This window comes from Macrobrachium rosenbergii, chromosome 1 (genome assembly GCF_040412425.1).
Source record: "Macrobrachium rosenbergii isolate ZJJX-2024 chromosome 1, ASM4041242v1, whole genome shotgun sequence".
NCBI classification, from domain to species: domain Eukaryota; kingdom Metazoa; phylum Arthropoda; class Malacostraca; order Decapoda; family Palaemonidae; genus Macrobrachium; species Macrobrachium rosenbergii.
The window spans coordinates 17,644,220-17,664,659 of NC_089741.1; the positions used below are offsets into that span (position 1 = coordinate 17,644,220).

Here is a 20,440-nt window from a genome sequence, read left to right on the forward strand (position 1 = left end):
ACAGATGATCATTCACTTTTTCAAGGAATTAAGAAATGCACTTTGGAAGAAAGAATGAAAATTAGAATTGAAAAGTAATTAAGAAGTGAAAGACTCTCTCTGGTGACCACCACCTTTAATGAATTTTGTTTCACATATGTACATACTACTTCTACATTATTACTGCTATTATTATTATTATCCTTGTTAACCCAGAACCGGCTTAAAACCGTTTCCATGGATGATTTATTGTTCTGACAGGTTATTTGTATTCCTAAGGAATATCGATTTGGCAGTACTAGATTCCAGCGGGACCCCACCTTAGCGGCCCCTTGAGATTAGTCAGTTTATAAGTTCTACCGCTGTAGCGTCGAATATGCAGTGCGTTTAATCTTGCCCAGAACTGCGCCCGCACTTGTCTTTCTTTAGCCAGAAACCAATTATGGTTGAGATGTAGAAATTTTACTGAAGAAAACAGAGAAATTTGCGAGAATTGGGAGAATAAGACTATGATTGCGGTACATGTTACAAAGACCTTGAATTATGGTACATGTACCATTATTATGGAACGCATGGCAACCCTGGAAGGGCCGTACTTTGTCTTTCTCACTCCCTTTGCTATCTGGCACCGAACCGTTACTTACGTTTCTCCGTATGATGGCCTGGAGAAGTAAATTCAGTTTGCAGTATTTATGAGGAGCCTTTTTTTTTTATCAGGATATTTAGGGCTTCGAGATGGCGCAGGCGCCGAAGTGCTGGTGCCGTCTGTGGTTTTCACGGCATTAATGAAGTCTTCCCTTTCTAGTCTTCTTCGGTTGTTTATTACTATAATTTCCGAATATGGCGCCTTCCACACAGGTGACTTGAGTGATGCTTTGATGGATTACAAATGGTGGCATCAGCTCGTTGGGTATGTAAATTCGTAAATGATGCTACTTTTCTTCAAATCTGTTTCTAGGGCCGCCGGGTTATTTTTCACGATGAGTTGCTGGTTCTCATATTTAAAAAAAATGGTGAGTTGGATTTTCTCTTCTTCTATTGCGGGAGTCCTTTTAGAAACTTTCTTCTGGCCTTTTCATCTGTTAGGTGTTTTGTTGCATGTATTATCGTCAGTTGGGAACGTATTGGGTAGCCTGTTCGAACTTCGGTGTTACTTTGGCTTGTTATGCACGCGTCAGCTACTCCGAGGTGCTTGTACCAAACACCGCACGGAGATATCGTTTATTAATATAATTTGTCGACCACACAATATAGAAATGGGTGTATATAATACATGGTTCTCTCTGATATAATACTTTGATCCCCAAGGGGCTAGTACTAAACACGGCGTCCCAAGGAGCTTCCGCCATGTTTAGTGCTAGCACCTCGGAGCAGGTGACGAGCAGATAACAAGCCAAACTAGCACCGCCTGTTGTTCCCGTGTTGATCTTGGGCTGAAAGATGATAAACATGAGAATCTTCTCAACATGCTGCCTTGGACACAAAAACCTACAGTGAAATGTGCCCGTGTGAAAGCAACTTAATTGAGGTCCTATTTAGTACTTTTTTTTTTTTAGGTGTCAGGCATTCTGACCCTTTCTTTTTAATCTCTCAACAACTATGTTGAAACATTTTTTTTTCAACTTTGTTGGTTTTTTTTCCTTATTCATATCCGTTACTCTTTTTCGTCTTGTTCCCCAAAAGATAATAATAATAATAATAATAATAATAATAATAATAATAATAATAATAATAATAATAATAATAATAATAATAATAATAATAAACTATTAGTCGGAAATACAGGGCAAACGAGTTATTCAGACCAAGCGTTATGAACACCTGTAAAACAGCCCAAGAACGTGCAGGTGTCGAAGGTGCTGTTAATGTAGATGGGAAGAACATTTTGTTTCTGAGCATGTGTCTTGCCACATAGGCTACAAACCACGTATATGTGTATTGTCTCCCACCAGGTATTTATCCGCCAAATTTAATATTGAATTTATATCTCCGAGTGCGTCATGTCGTGAAAGTCGAGCAGAGATATTAACTTGCTATGAGTTTCGGTGGCGGATGTAGGGGGAATATTTTTCTTGAAAATGAGGAAAGGACGAAAAGAAATATAGTGAATTTCTGAGAAAAAGCAGCAATAAAAAACCTCCAAAGGAAGTCCGTGACTTTGACTGACATAACAACAAATAGAACATCTAAACATTTCATTACACGTGTGTATTCTCCAGACCTTGGTAACTTCTTTTGGAATGAAAGTACGATCGCGGTTGCGTCATCGACAGTAAACTTTTGGGTGGTCACTTCCTCAGAAGGTCATTCTAATGTCTTGTCCTATTAAAGTAATTCATGGATATGCCTTCTTATCAGCAAGTATTTTTTTTTTTTTTTGTGGCATGAAAGTAGAACATCGTACTTAGATATTCTTTTATGGTAATTTATGCAATGTTTAAAGCTGCTGTGGACGGTTACACTGATCTGTCTGGGTGGATACCCTTTCTATAAATATCCCATGTACATCTGCAGTTCTGTACACAACCACATATGGCGCTTTCAATTTGATCTCCAATCGGAGGCTTGTTGCTGAACAAACCAGTTAAGTTCAAGTGCTATAATGAGCCTCTACAATAAAAAACTAACTGGTAATATTATATGTTGGTATTGGTATAGCGGCTGTTCTCGACGGATGGCTATTCTGACCAGAATCCAGTTTGTTAAAAATTGGTTTAATATTGGCGTTTTTTCATTATAAAGTGGTAATTTCCAGTCAAACGAATTTAATGTTATTTTTTAGCTTGCAGCCCTGCAGAGTTTAGGATATTCACTTGCTATTTTTATTATATTTGCTTCTCCCGGGCAAATTGATGTCTTTCTGGTTTCGGGTTACAAATCGTGATAAGCATTTCAGTGAGGGTATCTATGGTTTAATTCGTGTTTTACATTTATTCCGTTTCAGTACTATTGATTAATGCGATCAGCATACCTGTCACACACGACTGTGATAGTTACAAGTTTTGTGTTTTTAACATAAATGTTTTTCTATACATGTCCATTATCTGTAAAAATAGAATCCACCTATCTCTATGACAAACCGAGTAAAAGACGTTCGATTGCTGATGAAACACCAGCTGCTGATAACGTCTTATGGGCAGGAGTAGGCTGACGTGTAGTAGGCGGCGCGAAGAGTTAGGAGTTGGAAGTAGGCCACGCAGCAGAATTAGTGTTAGCAAAATGTGGCTTTAATTTACTTTGAAAGGAAACTTTACTTATATCTGTTTTCAAAACTTTATCAAGTAGCCACACCTAAATATTAAACTTTAATCCATCTGTAAAGGCAAGTCTTATTTAGACTCGCCATAGGAAATTACCTGTCATTCCATACTTAAGCTTCAACATTCGTTATCCAGCCAAGATAATGTAGATTTTAGGATATATTGTAAACTTTTCCAATCATTTCAAATTAAAAATTTCGGTGTAATATTAAAGTAGTTACTAGTTGTTAACGTGCAAGAAGACAACTAATAACTGGGTCACTATCTAACGCCTTGGTGTGGCATTTAAAGAAGCGGCGTTTATTGGTTTCCAATTCCCGCAAGATAAAGCTTCTGTCAATGGTTTGTTTTGGTTGGTTGCTGCGGGACACTCAGGAGGTAACTGAAACCTACCTGCCAAGTAAAATTCATCTCTGTATTGGATGCTGTGGTTAAAGCAGGTATTCAAGGCGTTGTTTTCAGACATCTAAGGATGATGAATTATTAAATATATATTTATAAATGAGTCTGCGATGAGTGCTGTGTGGTAGGCTGTATTACTTTTCCTCCATCTGTAAAAAGCAATATAGCCAAGCCAACTGTATGCTGGCATAAATTAGGCTTGTTCGTCTCCTACTGTAAGCTACGTAAGTAATGTCTGGTTTGGCATATCTTAAACCTAAGTTATGGTATGTTATACTAGATGAAGGCAAACTATTAATGCTGTGAAACTTGAATCCAAGCCAAACACGGATCATTAGCCATGTATTTTTCCGATAGATTAGCTTGTCTTAGGCTATGTATTTCCGGCCATTAGTCAATTGGTGGTGCAAACCACTCCGTTTTGGGCTTTCTCTCAAGAAAACTTCATGCCGATACAAGAATGCTGTAAGCAGCCAAGGAGAATAACTCCAGGATCAAAGAGCCAAGTATGTGTAGCTGAGATATTCCTAAAGTGTGAGGAGGTATAGAAAATGTTGAACTGTTAGTATCCATCACAAGAGATCGTAACAACCCACAAAAAGTGCAGCTCTTCAAGAAGGTAGACATTGATTAGGCTAGCTTGGGAAGTTAGAACATGAAGATAGCCTAGGACTACATCTTGAGCAAAATGAAATCCAACAGCATTTTTTATGGACAGTAGAATACCAGTCAAGAGAAAGCATGAACTATAAAACATAAAGAAATGGTACACACTTGGGAAGACACCCTTGAAATTCCTCCTTATGTTCCAGTAAAATACTTGGGGAATGAGTGGTTATGGTAAATGGGAATAAGAAAAGACATATTAAAGATGAAAAAAGTTGAACCAAAATAAGTTCCAGTGCCAGATGGATTCCAAAATAGGGTAAGAGCATCCTTAGAACAATGAGAAGCAGAGAGAGGTTGGAATCTGCAAAATATTGCTCCAGTATTCAAGGAGGGTTCTTGGGATGGATGAGTAAACTACAGGCCTATCAACCTGACTTCGGTTCTTCAGGAAATACTAAGGGAAAACTTGAAACTACTACCGCGGCCTGGCTCCTGCCAGTCACCAACCTAAATATTTACTGCCTTTTGTCCATGTTTTTGTTTGTGTTTATATCCTTCGTTTATGTTTATGGTATTTATCACCATTGTTGTATGTTTTACTTTCATCCCCAATGGGCTGGTACTAAACACAGCGCCCATTTTGCACATAAAGTGGAAACTGCTGAACCCAGAAGGTTGCGGTATAGTTTCGAGTTTTGCCAATACAGTACTAGAACCTGAAATAGGAAGGAAATGTATTAAGACATATATATCAAATCAAACAATCTAGTTTTAGATAGCTAGCATGGGTCTCTGCCATGCTTAACCAACCTTGTAGACCTCCACTTCTTCCATGATATATTTGGATCTTATGATAAAAGTATAGCAAAAGATATATTGTATCCTATCTAGGTTAATAGAGCGCGCTGACAGACAAGGTGCCACATTAAAGATTAGTAACAAAAGTAAGAAGTCTATGTGTCATAGATGAAGTAGTAGAATGGATAGAAGACTGGCTGAGTAACAGAAACAGTCATTTGTTAACGTTAGGATGTCCAATAGTTGGCAGAATTAAACAGGTCATAGGTCGTTTGCTTGTCATTATTGACATAAATAACCTGAACTTATGGCTGACTAACTATTACAAGTGCTATGTGCTATAGCCAAAAATAGGTATCAGTGCTGATAACAAAAAACTTTAAAACAATTGTAAGATATGAAGAAAACAAATGAATTGTAAAATGCCAAGTGTCATTCATCTTAGATAAATGTATAGGTAATAAAAACAAGAAAGCCATGTGTGACATATTTTGTGTGGGGAGCAATAAAGTTGTTATCAATAGGAGGATCCAGGAGTCATTATTACAATAATTTGTAACCTTCTAAGCAGTGCATAGAAGCTGAAAAGGAAGCCCAGAAAATACTAGGATACAGTAAATGCCTGTTGTTCTGTTGAGAATACAGTCCTTTTTTTGCGTGGTATTCCTAGCATAAGCTGGGAGCAGTTGTTGGAACCTTTTAACAAGTTAGTTAAATTGTGGCAGGGGCACTGCCCGCTTACCTGTCTGTATACTCTTGCTTTTATATAAGTGACTTACCAAGTAATTTTATATAAGTAACTTACCAAGTAATTACATAGCTGTAGTTTCCACTTGAACGGCAGCTTAGATTCAAAATTTCGCCGGTTAGCTCTTCAGTATAGTTTGTGTAGGTGATCAGCCCATCCCACTAACGGAATATTGGAACGACCTAGCAAACAATTCCCGGTGGCAACGCCTGGTCTGGCAGTAGCGTTTTTCAAATCTGGACAGAGTCAAAGAGTGCCCAAGTTCTGAGTTACCTTGTTCAAAGCTCCTGAGTTTCAAACTCCCAACTTCCGAGCGCCCAAATTCCGAGCTCCCAACTTCCAAGCACCCAAATTCCAAGCTCCCAACTTCCGAGCTCCCAGGTTCCGAGTTCTGAGCTCCCGTGTTCCAAGCTCCCGAGTTCTGAGCTCCCAACTTCTGAGCGCCCAAATTCCAAGCTCCCAACTTCCGAGCTCCCAACTTCCGGGCATCCGTATGTATCCTAGTGTCCGAATACTCAGTGGCCTCTGAGGTTCAGTGTCCGAGCGCATATTGGTTAAGCAACTACTATCTGAGCACCCAGTGTCTGTGTCCGAGTGCCCAGTGTCCGAGCTCATGTTTGCGCGTCCACCTATGTCCTATGTCCACTCATTCTCCTGTCCATTTCGAGCCAGCTGTCAGTTATCTAACACTCCTTTGCTTCGTTGGAGACCATTCAGCATCAACTTAGTAATTTATTGGGCCCTGGTACAACGTCCTCCGAAAGTCTGGTTCCGAGTATCCAGTGTCAGAGCACCAAATTCCTGAGGCTCGGCCTCTTGGATTGTTTCTGTGCCCTGTCATGTATGGACTTGGACAGGTAGAGTTTTAGAGTTTTTCCGCTCTTGTTTTGTATTATCTAGAAGGAGATCTCTAGTGCTCTCTTTTACTGTGAGATTCACACAGTTGCAATGGCCTATCGCTCCCAAATGATGCTGTTCTGACATTAGTTTCGGAGAGCTTGTGACACTTTTTCTCGTAGGCTACTCGGCTCCTGACAATTGGCTGCATGACCACCATTCCTCATTTCTCTCTCTTAGACAGTAGATGAAGGTCAAGAGGGAGATGATCCAGATAACTCTTTCACCCATTCTCCAGGGTGGTTGGATAGGAGCTTGGGTGTGCAGGGAGCACTCTTCCAGATCCCCGTCCGAACTCCAGAGAGTTTTTTAGTTCTGCCTTTTGGGACAGGGCTTCCCAATTAGGAGTATGTGCTTCAGCTTCTTCCAGTTCCTAACTCTTCCTGCATTTGACTTCCCCTTATGTCTGTGCATTACTTCAGTCTTTACATGTCAAATGACTTCTACATTATCTTCGAAGAAAAGGGGCTCGAAGGCTCTTGACAGTAAGTAACCTTTACTGGGACAGGGAAACACAGTCAGACACCTCCATGCTGTTTCTTAGCCCAGGGTTCTGTAGTCAGGTTTTCAGTGGTGGCTGTCTGACCATGACTTGTGTAAGGGAATTCCTTCTGCTGAGCTTAGTTCTAGCCTTCTTCTCAGCTCCTCAGATCTAGGCCAAAGGAACCCATTGGAAGAACCGGGAAGACGTCCAGGACTCAGTCCCCAAGAAGAACGAACCTTCACTTACGCTTTGGAGAGCTAAAGTGTTTCTCTTATGGCTCTAGTATTGCTCGACCCTAGCACTATGGTAGTCTATTGGATTAGACCTCAGTACTAACACATCTACTTAAGCAGGAAAGCTGGAGCCAGTGTTCCCTCTCGACCAAACAGCAGAGCTCTTCCTCTATTGACAGATCAATCAAGTCTTCTAGTCATTTGATTTATTCAGGGTCTAAGTGTCGAAGGACGTACTGGGCTGTCAGAAGCTTGTCCTTTCCATTGTGGTCTTTCAGTCCCCTGAGTTGTCAGAATCTCTTTATTGTATGAGGCAAGCCAACCTTGGACCTGTTTACCTCTTCAAGGAACCTTCTATGTGATCAAGGAAGCTCTGAACAGTCTCAGTTTCCAGTTACTTACGGTTGTTGGTGGACTCTAAAGTAAAGATCTTTCTCCCAAGCTGTGTCTTCTCAGACAACCTAGCTTCAGAGATACTACCAGGGAGGTCCGCTCTCACCCAGACAGGCACCGGACTGTCCATAGGATTCTCTTCCAAAGAAAAAGAATAAAAGTCTTCAAGATGTGTTGCAGAGGCTATTACAAGATTCAGAAGTCACCCTCTTCCCCCATCTCCCAGATTTAGTGGTCATCTTCCAAAGCTGGTGTCTCAGACTCTTCGTATCTTCTTTTTAGACACCTCTGACCCTGCTGCAGATTACCTCTTTGTTTCTGAGAAGATCTAGGTTCTCTCGCTTTCCTTGAAGAGGTACCAATCTATGCTTATCTCTGATTAAGCACAGAAACATGGATCTTTCATCTTCTCAAAGACCTCTCAAGCCTTTTTCACACCCAGCTAGGAAGCAAGAGATGTGTTATCCTCACTTTTTCCTTTGATTTTAGCCAAGAGCGAGGATTCATCCAAGACCTGGATGTGTTCTTTCTCCCTTAGAGCTTAATGGACATCCTTGGCTTCCAGGAGCTCCAGCCAGCTCCTGAATTCCTAACTCGCCTGGTGTCCAGCTCACCTGACACCGGCTACGCTCCAAGCACTCAGGAGTGCTCACCAACTTTGAGGGAAAAAAAGTGAACTCTCTGTCGAATTGGAGTTTTAGGTATTTACCTGAACAGGACATGATAATCTAGAGGGCTTCTTATCCTTTGATGTTTGCTCAAGAACCCCTTGCCCTTGGATTAAGATCGCATTGTCCTTCATCCTAAAGAGAATTTCTGAAACACACTCAGATTCAGGAGAACAACTTTGCCTTCTTTTAGTGAAAGCTAAGGTCATCAGAGCAGCCTCTACTTCTCACAGGCACATATGGCCATTACTTCCATTCTGCATCGACCTACTGGAAGTATAATCGTCCTTTGTATCTCACTGTCTTAAGAAGTGAAACCTGAACTTCTAGCACCCAGCTCTTCAGGCGCCAGCTACAGTCTGTCGCCAGCTTTAGAGCTTCCAAAGCCTCAAACTGCTAGCTCGCGTGGCATCCAGCTCACCTGATGCCAGCTACAAGTCTGACCCCAGCTATAGAACCCCCAGCGCCCAGAGCTTTGGGCTCCCCTGGTGCTCAGCTCGCCTGGCACCAGCTGCAGCTTGGCACCAACTTCAGAGCTTAAGGCGTCCGTGATCTCCCAGCAGCTCGGCTGGCACTCAGTTCGAGCTCGGTGCCAACTACAGTCTGGCACCAGCGATTTCTCCTACTATCTCTTCACCTTCTGGTGAGGTATAGAGTTTTTTTAGGAGCCAGGAGGCACAAAGTACCTGGAGCACACACCACTCTCAGTGGATGGGTTGTGGTGTTATTTCAGTGTAGGTGGCAGTCTATCTGGTTGTTTTCTACGTTGGTACTGCCCCCAGGGCAACGGCACCTATTAAAGTTTTGCTAGCTATTGGATAACTCCTTAGCTGCATAACTTCCACTGATGCTTTGGTAGTCATTGGAGTACAGTACTCCTTCACTACAAAGCTCCCACTTAAGTAGAGGCGACCCTTGGCTCTACCTCACCCCATTACAGGTTAAGTTGAGCAACAACCAGTTGCAGTTTTATACTGCAGGCTCTCATAACTAATAAGGAACAACAAGCACTGTATTCAGTGCTAGCAACTTTTCTATTTCAAATTCATTACCTGACTTAATGTTTTAGGGATAGAATACTGTCCCTGTATCCCACCTCCTGCCAATGTGGGATTCAGCTGTGTAATTACTTGGTAAGTTACCTATATAGAAATGACATTTTTATAATGAAATAAAGTTTTATATATACTGTTATAGAGGGATAAATAAATTTGTTTTTATTTAGCATTTCCCAACGTTTTGAGAGAGAGAGAGAGAGAGAGAGAGAGTGTAATTGTCGTAAGTGAGTGCTTTGGTTGTTGGAAGAGGGATGAGGTCGTTAGTTTGTTTTGGCGCTGTCTGTCTGTGGAATATGTGTGAGGATTTTTCGGTTTTGAAGGCAGTTTTTGAGTCTTGAGTCAGAGCTAGTGCTGGTCTGTCGTTTGGTTTGGACAGTTTTTGTGCTGATGCAAAGTTGTTGTTTTCCCTTGTTAGTGTGCTGTTCTTGTTGCTGTATGTTCATGAGTCGTGTGTTTTTCTGTTTTGGTTTTGGTTTGTGTGGTTTTGTGTGCTGTGTTGGCGACCGTGGACGCCTTACTCCATCTTCCAGCAACCGAGGACCAGGGTGAGTGTTGTGTACTGTTTTTTTGTGTTTGAAATTCCGCCACATAATATTTCGCGCCTAACGGGGGCAGCTGGTATTGCAGCTGCAATTGAGATTGGTGGCTGGTAGTGTGACTGAAGAGAAGGATGGAAGAGGAACTGGTGAGGTTGAGAGAGGAGAATACGTGGTTGAGGGGTAAGAATGAGAGATTGAGGAGTCAGTTGGAGGAGATGGGGGGAATGCTAAGAAGTGCAAAAGAAGAAATGAAAGGGGAGATGAAAGAGTCAGAAGAGAGAATGGAAGAGAGGGTGGATAAAAAGTTGGAGGGAATGATGAAAAGTGTGGAAGAAATGATGAAAGGTATGTTCAAGGGTGTTTTTGGAGAAGGGGCTGTTGGAGGCAGGTCCTGTGGAACGCGTGAATGGGCAAGAGAGAAAGAAAAGGAGGAAGAAGTGAATGGAAGCGTGAGTGATGAAAGTGGTAATGGAATAGGAAGTAAGAAACGAGGGAATGAGAGGCAGGGTAAGGAAAAGGGGAATGAAAAGCAAGGGAAGGAACAGAGGGAAAGTAAGGATAAGTCAGGGGAAGAAAAAGGGAAGAAGGGAAAGGGAAAGGAAACTGGTAAGAAGGGTAAGGAAGTGGGAAAGGCAGGAAAGAAGGGAGAGGGTGAAGATACTAGTGATAGTGAGGTGGATGGAGGTGAATGGATAAAAGTGGATAAAAAGAGGGGGAAGAAGAGTGTAATGAGTAAGATGGATGTAAGTGCGGAAGTGGACTCTTTGTATTCGGAAGAGGGTATGAAAGGACAGAGTGAAAGTAGCGAAAGTGAGAGTGAAAGTGAGAAAGAAGTGAGAAAGGCTATGTATGTGAGGGAGGTACCCCGGTGTGAAAGGTATAATGAGTATGGAAGTAGGGGTGTGCATGATTTCTTTAGGAGTATGAAAGGTTTTGTCAGGATAAGTATGGGGAAAGTAAGAGAGTGTGGGCACGAGAATTAGGAGAATATTTGACTGGGTTTTTGCTTGATATGTATAGGGTTATTATGAGTGTGGGAGATGTTGAGTATGACAAGGTGAAAGCTAGACTAGTTGAGCAAGCGAGGCGTATGAAAGCGAGTGTTAAGTTTAAGAGGAAGAATGAATTTGATGAGGCAAGAATGAAAGCTGGGGAAACCTTGTCACTGTATGCTTGTAGGCTGGAGATGTTGGCAAGGAAGAAGTTTGGGGATGATGGGATAGATGAATGTAAGGAGTTAGTACGGAAGTTGTTAGGAACAGTGCCAGATGGAGTTAGAGAATTTGTGAACTTGAAGCGGAAGGAGAAGAAAAGATGGACGAATGAAAGGTTGACTTGGGGAGAAATTTTGGAAATTGTAGAAGATTATGAGCTTGACAGGGTTATAAAAGAGAGCAGAAGTGTAAGTGTAAGGGCTGGGGTAGATGAGAGAGTGCCAGAGTTTGGAAGCTTTAGGGATGCAGTGTTGAGGGGCCCAATGAGAATGGCCGATAGTGTAATAGATAGGAGTGTAAGAGCAAGTAATGGGGAGGTGCCAGTGAGGATGAATGGTGGGTTTGTAAGGGAACAACGGGTTGGACGGGTTAGGGATAGTAGTGTACAAAGGGGAAGGTCGATGAGTGGAAGTCGAGCGAAGTGTTTTAGATGTGGAAAGGAAGGACATACAAAGAATGAGTGTAGGTGGGCTTTAGGAGCGTGTTTGGTGTGGGCAATCGGGACATTTGGTAAGGGAGTGTCACGAAAGATAGGGGTTAAATGCTACAGGTGCGGACAGGTGGGTCATATTGCTAATGGTTGTAGGGGTACCCAGTGAATGTAATATGTGGCAACTGTGGTAAGAATGGGCATTATGCGAGAATGTGTTCAGAACCGAGAGCGAAGTGTGACGAATGTGGAATGGAAGGGCATGTATCAAGTGTATGTAGACGAAAGAGGGTGACTGTGACAGCGGTCGGGAAACTGAGTGTGAAGGGGGTTCAAATGGGTGGATCCTCCAGGATGCAAGCGGTGCGTGTGATGCATGCGTGAGGGGTTGTTGCATGAGGATCAGCAATTTGTTTTGATAGAGTATGGTAAAAAACGTAAGAAAGGGAAGAATGTAAGTAAACTGAATGGTCGTAAGTTGTGTGATAGGGGTGTGAGTGCCAAAGTGGAAATGAGTGATAAAGCGTGTAATACGGATGAATGGGATGGTATGGATAGAATTATAGCATATGCGGGTTTGATATAACTGAGTTGACTGAACGTGTAGGGGTTAGTGAACAGTTGGAGGTGAGCGAAAGTGTAAGAGTAAGAGAGCGTAGCAGTAATATACGAGTGATTGAAAGCATGAATGAATCGTTGCAAGAATTGGAAAGGTCAATGAACGAATGGGATGGGTTAGTTGAAGAATTGGGGAGGTATTTGGGAACGAGTTAGAGGGTATAGATGAGATTGTGGATGAAATTGAGAGTGGTAATAGTGAAGAAGATAGCGTGAATCTGAGAGAGAATGGAGGAGAAGATGTGAGTTTGAATGTTGCTAGAAGAGAGAATGATTCTGAGAGAATGATTGCGTGCCCTTGAACGCGATCTAGAGGACCTGCTAGTGAGCATCGGTGGGTGTTGCGTAAGGCGATTTGAAAGAGGTGTGAAAGGTGTTGGTTGGGAAATGCTAAAAAGGGGGGAGAAATATAGAGGGATGAATAAATTTGTTTTTATTTAGCATTTCCCAACGTTTTGAGAGAGAGAGAGAGAGAGAGAGAGAGAGTGTAATTGTCGTAAGTGAGTGCTTTGGTTGTTGGAAGAGGGATGAGGTCGTTAGTTTGTTCTGCGCTGTCTGTCTGTGGAATATGTGTGAGGATTTTTCGGTTTTGAAGGCAGTTTTTTGAGTCTTGAGTCAGGGCTAGTGCTGGTCTGTCGTTTGGTTTGGACAGTTTTTGTGCTGATGCAAAGTTGTTGTTTTCCCTTGTTAGTGTGCTGTTCTTGTTGCTGTATGTTCATGAGTTGTGTGTTTTTCTGTTTTGGTTTGGTTTGTGTGGTTTTGTGTGCTGTGTTGGCGACCGTGGACGCCTTACTCCATCTTCCAGCAACCGAGGACCAGGGTGAGTGTTGTGTACTGTTTTTTTGTGTTTTGAAATTCCGCCACACTGTAATTACCAAGTAATTATAGAATCGCAGCCCACCCTCCTCCCCTCTGATGGACACAAGGCATAAAGCGAATGAGAATTATTTGCTAGGTCGTTCCAATAGTCCGTTAGTGGGACGGGCTGATCACCTACATGAACTATATTGAAGCGCTAACCATGAAATTTTTAATCTAAGCTGCCATTCACATAGAAACTTTAACCATGTAATTACTTAGTAAGTATATATAAAACTTTATTTTATTATAAAAATGTCATGTTTATATATGGTCCAAAATATGGGCTCTTTTAATTCATAAGAGATTTGTTAGCATCCTTTCTATAACAAAGTTTTCCTTATTTTTTGTTTTTTATTCACCATCATTAACTGCTTTATCTCTGTTATGATTAGTTGTGTGGTGTGTTTTCAAAGGTTTGTGTATCTTATTCAGATACAAGATGCGTTTGAGGGTGTCGTCCATGGTGTTTGGAGGAGCTGTGAGTCTAGCAACACTAGTGTTATTATATCAGGTGCTAAGTTTACCGCCAGACACTCAGCCTCCTGGGGATCGTAAGGTAAGTTCAGCCAAGATGTTATTTGTTGCACTTTATTCACAGTTTGGTATAGATTTGCAAAAAAATGAGTTTATTGGCTTAATTCTTAGCCGCAATTGTTTTAACCTGAATTTTTTCTCCTCAGGAGATTCGATCTCTTGAGTCACGTTTACGAAGACTCGAAGACGATCTTGAAACAAATCAGCGTACAATTCATGAAATCAAAAGCCTGGTGCGACAACTTGCGAACTCTAATGTCAAAGCAAGGATTTTATTAGATCCCCCAGATGCATCTGTTATTCCAAATAAATTTGCTAGGTAAGTAAAAGAGAAGATTATTGTGCAGTAGTATTGCAATGAGTACAGTACATAAGCTCTGTAAGATTGCTACACAGTTTTTGTGTGATGCACAGCTTCATCATTCTTGATCTGATGTATGTTATCTCCCTTTGTAGCTCATACAGCAGTGTGTGCTCTCTCTCTCTCTCTCTCTCTCTCTCTCTCTCTCTCTCTCTCTCTCTCTAGGTTGTTTTAGAACATTTACATATGTTATTTATTTAACTAGGCTTCAGGAACATTAATTATACATTCTGTTAGCAGGGTCTCTCTACTTGCACAGGTTTTGCAGTAGAACATTGAGCAGTAGCCAACCATAGTTCACAGGAAGATACACTAAACTCTTTTTGAGCTGCATGTTGAAACTCAGTTACTATAAAGTTTCATATTTTTCCACACCCTCCAATGTGCTTACTTAAACAATGGTCAGTTATCAGCACCTAAATAATGTAACCTCAATTAATTTTTAGATAAACATCTTAAATTGAATATAAGTGTAAAGTACAAGTTAGTTTAGGTTAGAAACTATATGGAATCACTGTTAGCTGTAAGATATCTAGAAAATATTTAAGTGCAGGCTTTGTTACATATCAGAGAGCTGACCCCCAAAGTATTTGATAATGTGAGGTGTTTCTGTTTAGTAATTTTAATTGTCATGTTCAGTTTCATTATGTTACAAGCAGAGAACAGAAATGGGATAGAACAATTTAAATATGACATTGATTTTTATCTTTTTTGTTATTTGAATGTTTCAGGAATGGTGTGAATGGGCCAAGTGTGGTTGAACTTGTTGATGGAGGTCCACTCCAGAAATCCCAAGGTGGCCTGGTGCGATATAATATCACTCATGCCTCAGTTATGCAGGATGATTGCATCTTTAGCCAGGCTGCACCATTGCCTGTTGATATTCAGGTGAAATGTTGTTCATTTTAAAAAGTTCAGTAGACATTTATGATTTAAGATTGTGGGGAGTAGATTACAGTATCTTAAAAATGTAAAAATGTTATAATTGACAACTTATATAATAATAAATCTAGACTTTTATATAAGTAACTTAGCAAGTAATTACATAGCTATTGGCCCCCTAACCTGTGGCAGCTTAAAAATTAAAAATTTGCGCGGTGGCGCTGTTATCGTTAGTGTGTAGGTGACAAGGTCCCACCCGGGACTTGAGTAAACAACCTAGCGGAGAGCTCAGTTCATTTTCTGCCAGCTTCTGGTTAACATCGGAAGTTTTCATGCAGCTGCTTCTTAGCTTTTCAGCTTTTCTTTGCACGAATTTGGTGAAGTATTCAGAATTTGTTGCTTTGTGGCTTGCTACCATTGTCAAATTGTTGTTCGAGGTATTATTTAGTTAACGATGTTGGAGTGCAGTTCATCTAGTACAGTATTCACTTTTGTTCTAAGGGTTGTAGAACTAGGCTAACTAAGCTTTCTTACGATTCTCATACAAAATACACTAAATGTAGGGGGCAAGAATGTAGTAAGGATAATACTTGCATAGAGTATCAGGATTGGGAGGATAAGAAATGGAAAACCTTGAAATCTCATCTAGACAAATTAGAAAGAGATAAAAAGAGGAAAGCAGCCTTTAGGGCTGAAAGTAGGACCAGTGTAGATTCCATTCCTTTGGAAAATGTAGGGGATGACAGAAGTACCACTCCTCCAATTCCTCCTCCCCCTCCTATCTTAAGTCCTCCTACTTTACCATCTACTCCTGTTCCAGGTTTCCATGATTCCGCTCTTAATGCCATTGCCAGCCTCGAATCTAGGTTCGATCAGAAATTTAGTGTAGTATCTAAGTACTATTATGGAAATGGGGTCGGCTATTAAATCTCTAATAAAAAAAAATGTAAGTATTGACAGTGCAGTGAGAGTGCTGTGTATGTTGAGGAAGTGGCTGTCCGTCCCACCAGTGCTCCTAGACGAAGGTCACTGTCCCACTCCCCCACACAGGGGAGAAGACATACCAGAAGTCCAAGGGAGGCTGGCAGGGTTTGCCCATGGGCAGTTGCCCCCTCTGTCGAGCCTGTCATGCGCTCCCAGGCTTCGACCAAATGCCATTGGAAAGGCGTTCCTGTGCATCAACTTTCTTCAGATTCAGAATCTTCCAGTCCGCGCAAGAAGCTCCCATGTCGCTACTCTATTTCTTCATGCCTGTTCAAGAGACATGCAGATATTAGTGACTCTTCTCCCCTGGCTGTCAAGAGGTACAAAGAGACTATCCCATAACCTTCCTGTAGTTTTCAAGTCCAGCCTGATTCTCCTGCTCATTGTCGTCATTTATTCAGAGGCAGTCCTGAGCGCTATAAGCGTTCTAAGCGCCCAACTTCTACCGAGCGCCAAGCGCCCACCGATTCGCTCCAGACTTCCGCTAATGAGCACCTGGCACCCTCCACCTCATCCCAGAATACCGCTGATGGGTGCCCAGCGCCCGCCGTCTTGTGCCAGAATACCGCTGATGAGCACCTGCCGTCTTGCGCCAGACTTCCACTCTAGAGTGCCCGGAGCCAACTCCCGAACTTCCAGCCTCTGTTTCTGGAGCCCATGCACCTTCTTCTGTTATTCCATCTTCCTCATCGGACCAGGAAGATTCTTTAGCCCCACTCAAGCACCAGTTGACCGAGCTTATGGGTTTTTTGAAGAAATCCTCTTCTGCTCCAGACTCCAAGGATGAATCATTGTCTCCTATCTCTTCGGAGGAGGAAGAGATTGTTCAGGTTGCAGTTCTCTCTTTTGCTTACTTGTTGCTTCAGCGTTTCCTCTTGGATAATTTTCCTGATTTCTTTGTGCCTGCTTCGCCTTCTTTTCCAGCTTCTACCTTCCTCATGAAAAAGCATTCATCAGAAGGTACCAGGCTACCCAAGCTAGTTCTTTCCTCCTCAAAGAAGGCTCTCAAAGAAGTTCATGCCTGGCTGGCTGCTAAGAGAGAACAGGGCAAAGCGACATACGCTTTTCCGCCCAGCAAATTGTTAAAGATGAGGTACTCTTACTATGCCACTACGGAAGCTCCTTCCTTGGGAGTTCCTGCCTCCTCCCAAGAGGACTTCTCTGGTCTGGTGGATTCATCTCGTAGAACGGCTTTTTCTTCTGCCAAGATAATGTTTTCCTCAGCTGAACTGGATCACCTTACCAAGAATATATTTAAGGTGTTTGAGATATTTGTTTCCTCGATTGGGCCATCGGGGCACTAGTGAGGAAGATTGAAGACTGCCCTAATTTAGCTGAAGATTTTGTCACCCGGTTCATTCAAGGGAGAATGAATGTGATTGCGGATGATTTAAGCTGCCTCAAACAGGTCCTTCCAACTGAATGGACCTTAGACCCGATAGTCTGCGACAACCTGTGGAAACTGTGGGGCAAACCCACAGTGGATCTTTTCGCAACATCGAGAAACCACCTTTTTCCCCTCTTTTCCTCTCCGGTTCCGGATCCTCAACCATGGAGCACGAACGCCATGCTTTTGGACTGGACAAACTTAGATGTGTACGCCTTCCCTCCCTTCAGAATGATCAGGGAAGTAATCAGCAAGCTGTCGACGCATCAGGACACCTCCATGACCCTAGTAGCCCCATTTTGGCCGAACAAGGAATGGTTTCCAGACTTGATTCGACTCCTGGAAGACTACCCAAGACTCCTTCCACAAAAACAGTCTCTGCTCAGACAACCCCACTATCTCAGATTCCACCAAGGGTTATTTGCTCTGGCCCTGACAGGCTTCAAACTGTCAAGTGCCTTGTCAGAGCAAAAGGGTTTTCGAGACAGGCTTCAGAGGCAGTTGCGAGATGCAGACGAGCTTCTTCTGCAAAGCTCTACCAATCAAAATGGACAGTCTTCAGAAGGTGGTGCAGTCTGCCAGGAAGCTATCGACCTTTACCATCAAAGGGTATAGGTCGATGCTCAGCTCAGTTTTTAAGCACAGAGGAATGGACCTGTCTTCTAATCAAGATATCACCGACTTGATCAAAGCCTTCGATACACCCAAGAAAGAAAGTTCTTCCAACGTCTCTTGGAACTTAGACGTTGTACTGAAGTGACTTTCAGGTCCTCAATTCAAACCTCTTCAATCTGTTTCCCTCAGGAATCTCATGAAAAAGACTCTCTTTTTAGTGGCTCTCCCTACTGCCAATCACATTAGTGAGTTGCAGGCAGTAGACAAGAGAATAAGCTTTGCACAAGAGGACGCAGTCTGCTCTCTTTCTCTTGGTTTCCTCGCAAAGAACGAGGGCCCTTGTAAACCCTGGCCTAGATCCTTCGTCATCAAGAACGTTATGGATATCTTAGGACCTGAGGAAGAAGAAAGACTCCTCTGTCTAGTGAGGGGCCTCAGGTACTATCTTCAGAGGACGGAAAAGATTAGAGGACCTTCGAGCAACCTCTGGTGCTCTGTAAGAAACCCAGTTCGCCTGCTCTCCAAAAATGCCATATCCTTTTTTCTGAGAGAGTTAATATTAGAAGCCTACTCTCAAATCCAGGAAGAAACCTTCCCATTACGTAAGGTTAAGGCTCACGAAATTAGGGCATTCGCAACTTCCCTTGCTCTTAAACACAACTTGTCTCTTTCCCTGATCCTACAGTCGACGTTCTGGTGATGCAAGTCCATATTCACCTCACACTACCTCAAGTACATAGAAACCCTGTTTGAAAATTGTGGCACTTTAGGACCTTTTCCGTGGCTGGCATGGTGCTGGGAGAGGAAGCATAGGGAATCTCTCTGTTCCTTTGCCATCCACTCGCCTTGACTTAAGGTTTTGAGTCGATGGGAAGCCTGGGGGTACACTGTACCTGGAGTACCCACCAGTTTGTATTTTGTTATTGATAATGGTTGGGTTTTGGTTTATTCTGTGGTGTAGGTGATAGTGTTGTCATATTGTATTCTGGTCTTTGTCAGCATACGGTGTACTTCCTCCGCTGCAAAGTTCCCATTAATGTAGTGACGACCCTTGGCAATACTGCCACGTCCACTAAAAGTTGAGAGAAGCACCTACCAGAGGCAGTACCTACCTGCAACAGCTCTTTCAACTGGTAAGGAAACAACAAACATTTATTCAATGTTAGCAACCTTTCTATTTCAAATTAATTACTTACTTAATGCTATGGAGTAGACTATGTCCATGCTCTTTCCCACCTCCTAACAATGTGGAATCAGCCATGTAATTACTTGGTAAGTTACTTATATAAAAATGAAATTTTTATGATAAAATAAAGTTTTATATATACTTACCAAGTAATTACATGATCAGAGCCCGCCCTCCTCCCCTTGCATGAACATTAGAGCATAAAACGAATTGAGCTCTCCCCTGGGTTATTTCCTCGAGTTCCGGATGGTGGCAGGGCCTTGTCACCTACACACTAACGATAACAGCGCCACTACATGAATTTTGAATTTTTAAGCTGCCGTAGGTTAGGGAACCAATAGCTATGTAATTACTTGGTAAGTATATATAAAACTATTTTATCATAAAAATGTCATATTTCTGTTTGCCAGCCAGCACAAGTATATGACTGATTTTTAAAGTAAAATTCCTGATATATCTTGTGAAGTATATTTAACCAAATATGCTGTAGTTTTCTATCATTATATTGATTTTGTGTTCTCTCAGATGGAAGATGTTTACAGTATCTTGAAATTTGACAATCCCGATGGGGGTGCCTGGAAGCAGGGCTGGGATATTACGTATGAAGAGTCCCAGTGGTCGCCTGAAAAGAAATTGCGTGTGTTTGTTGTTCCTCACTCTCACAATGATCCTGGTAAGGTTTTTGCCTATTTTCAAAGTGATGAATAATTTTCATTTTGAAATAAAGCCTTGGTTGAATCCGTTGTATACAGTATTGTAGTCTGTTGTGAGTTTGTAGTCCAGGACAAGAAAGAATGGATGTTGACTGATTCTCTTTACAGTTGTTTGCTGTTGCTAGAACATTATTTTTAACAGAGATAAAACAGTATTGCTTGCCAGAGTACAGTATGCAGTAATGTGTAATTTGCCTTTGAACTTTTTTTTTTTTATTGTATTTTAAATAGGTACTCGACGTTACTTTGACTTCCACCCTTCACGAGTGAGGAATAGTGTAGTTAACTTTGAGTAGAATTTTTTAATTTAACACTATAATAACTGTTGCATATAAAAATTTTTAAATAGTAAAAGCTTTCACCTTGTATTGCTTTGTATTGATATTACTTTTTCCATCTGTTTTGTAATCAGCATTGATATTCATATGAAGCTTTTATGATACATGCTTATTGGTTGGTTGGTTTAAGTTTAAGCTAACCTTATATAAGGATGAACCCTTGCTGAAAGGTACCTCGCAAGTGTGGTAAAGTGTTAAAGAGAATAAGAGGCCTGGTGTGGACCTGTGGACTCAGCAGACCAGCTGAGA

General features: G+C 41.8%; 1 protein-coding gene across 1 annotated transcript in view; it reads left to right on the forward strand.

Moving 5' to 3' along the window:
* Positions 1-3,545: 3,545 nt before the first annotated feature.
* Positions 3,546-20,440, forward strand: part of LOC136838536 (alpha-mannosidase 2-like) — an 86,614-nt gene continuing 69,719 nt past the window's right edge. Inside the window, exons 1-5 of the mRNA XM_067103678.1 lie at positions 3,546-3,679; positions 13,624-13,747; positions 13,872-14,044; positions 14,818-14,974; positions 19,666-19,813. Of these exons, the coding sequence (XP_066959779.1) occupies positions 13,631-13,747; positions 13,872-14,044; positions 14,818-14,974; positions 19,666-19,813 (595 nt within the window). The 5' untranslated portion in view covers positions 3,546-3,679; positions 13,624-13,630. The remainder of the gene's footprint in view (positions 3,680-13,623; positions 13,748-13,871; positions 14,045-14,817; positions 14,975-19,665; positions 19,814-20,440) is intronic.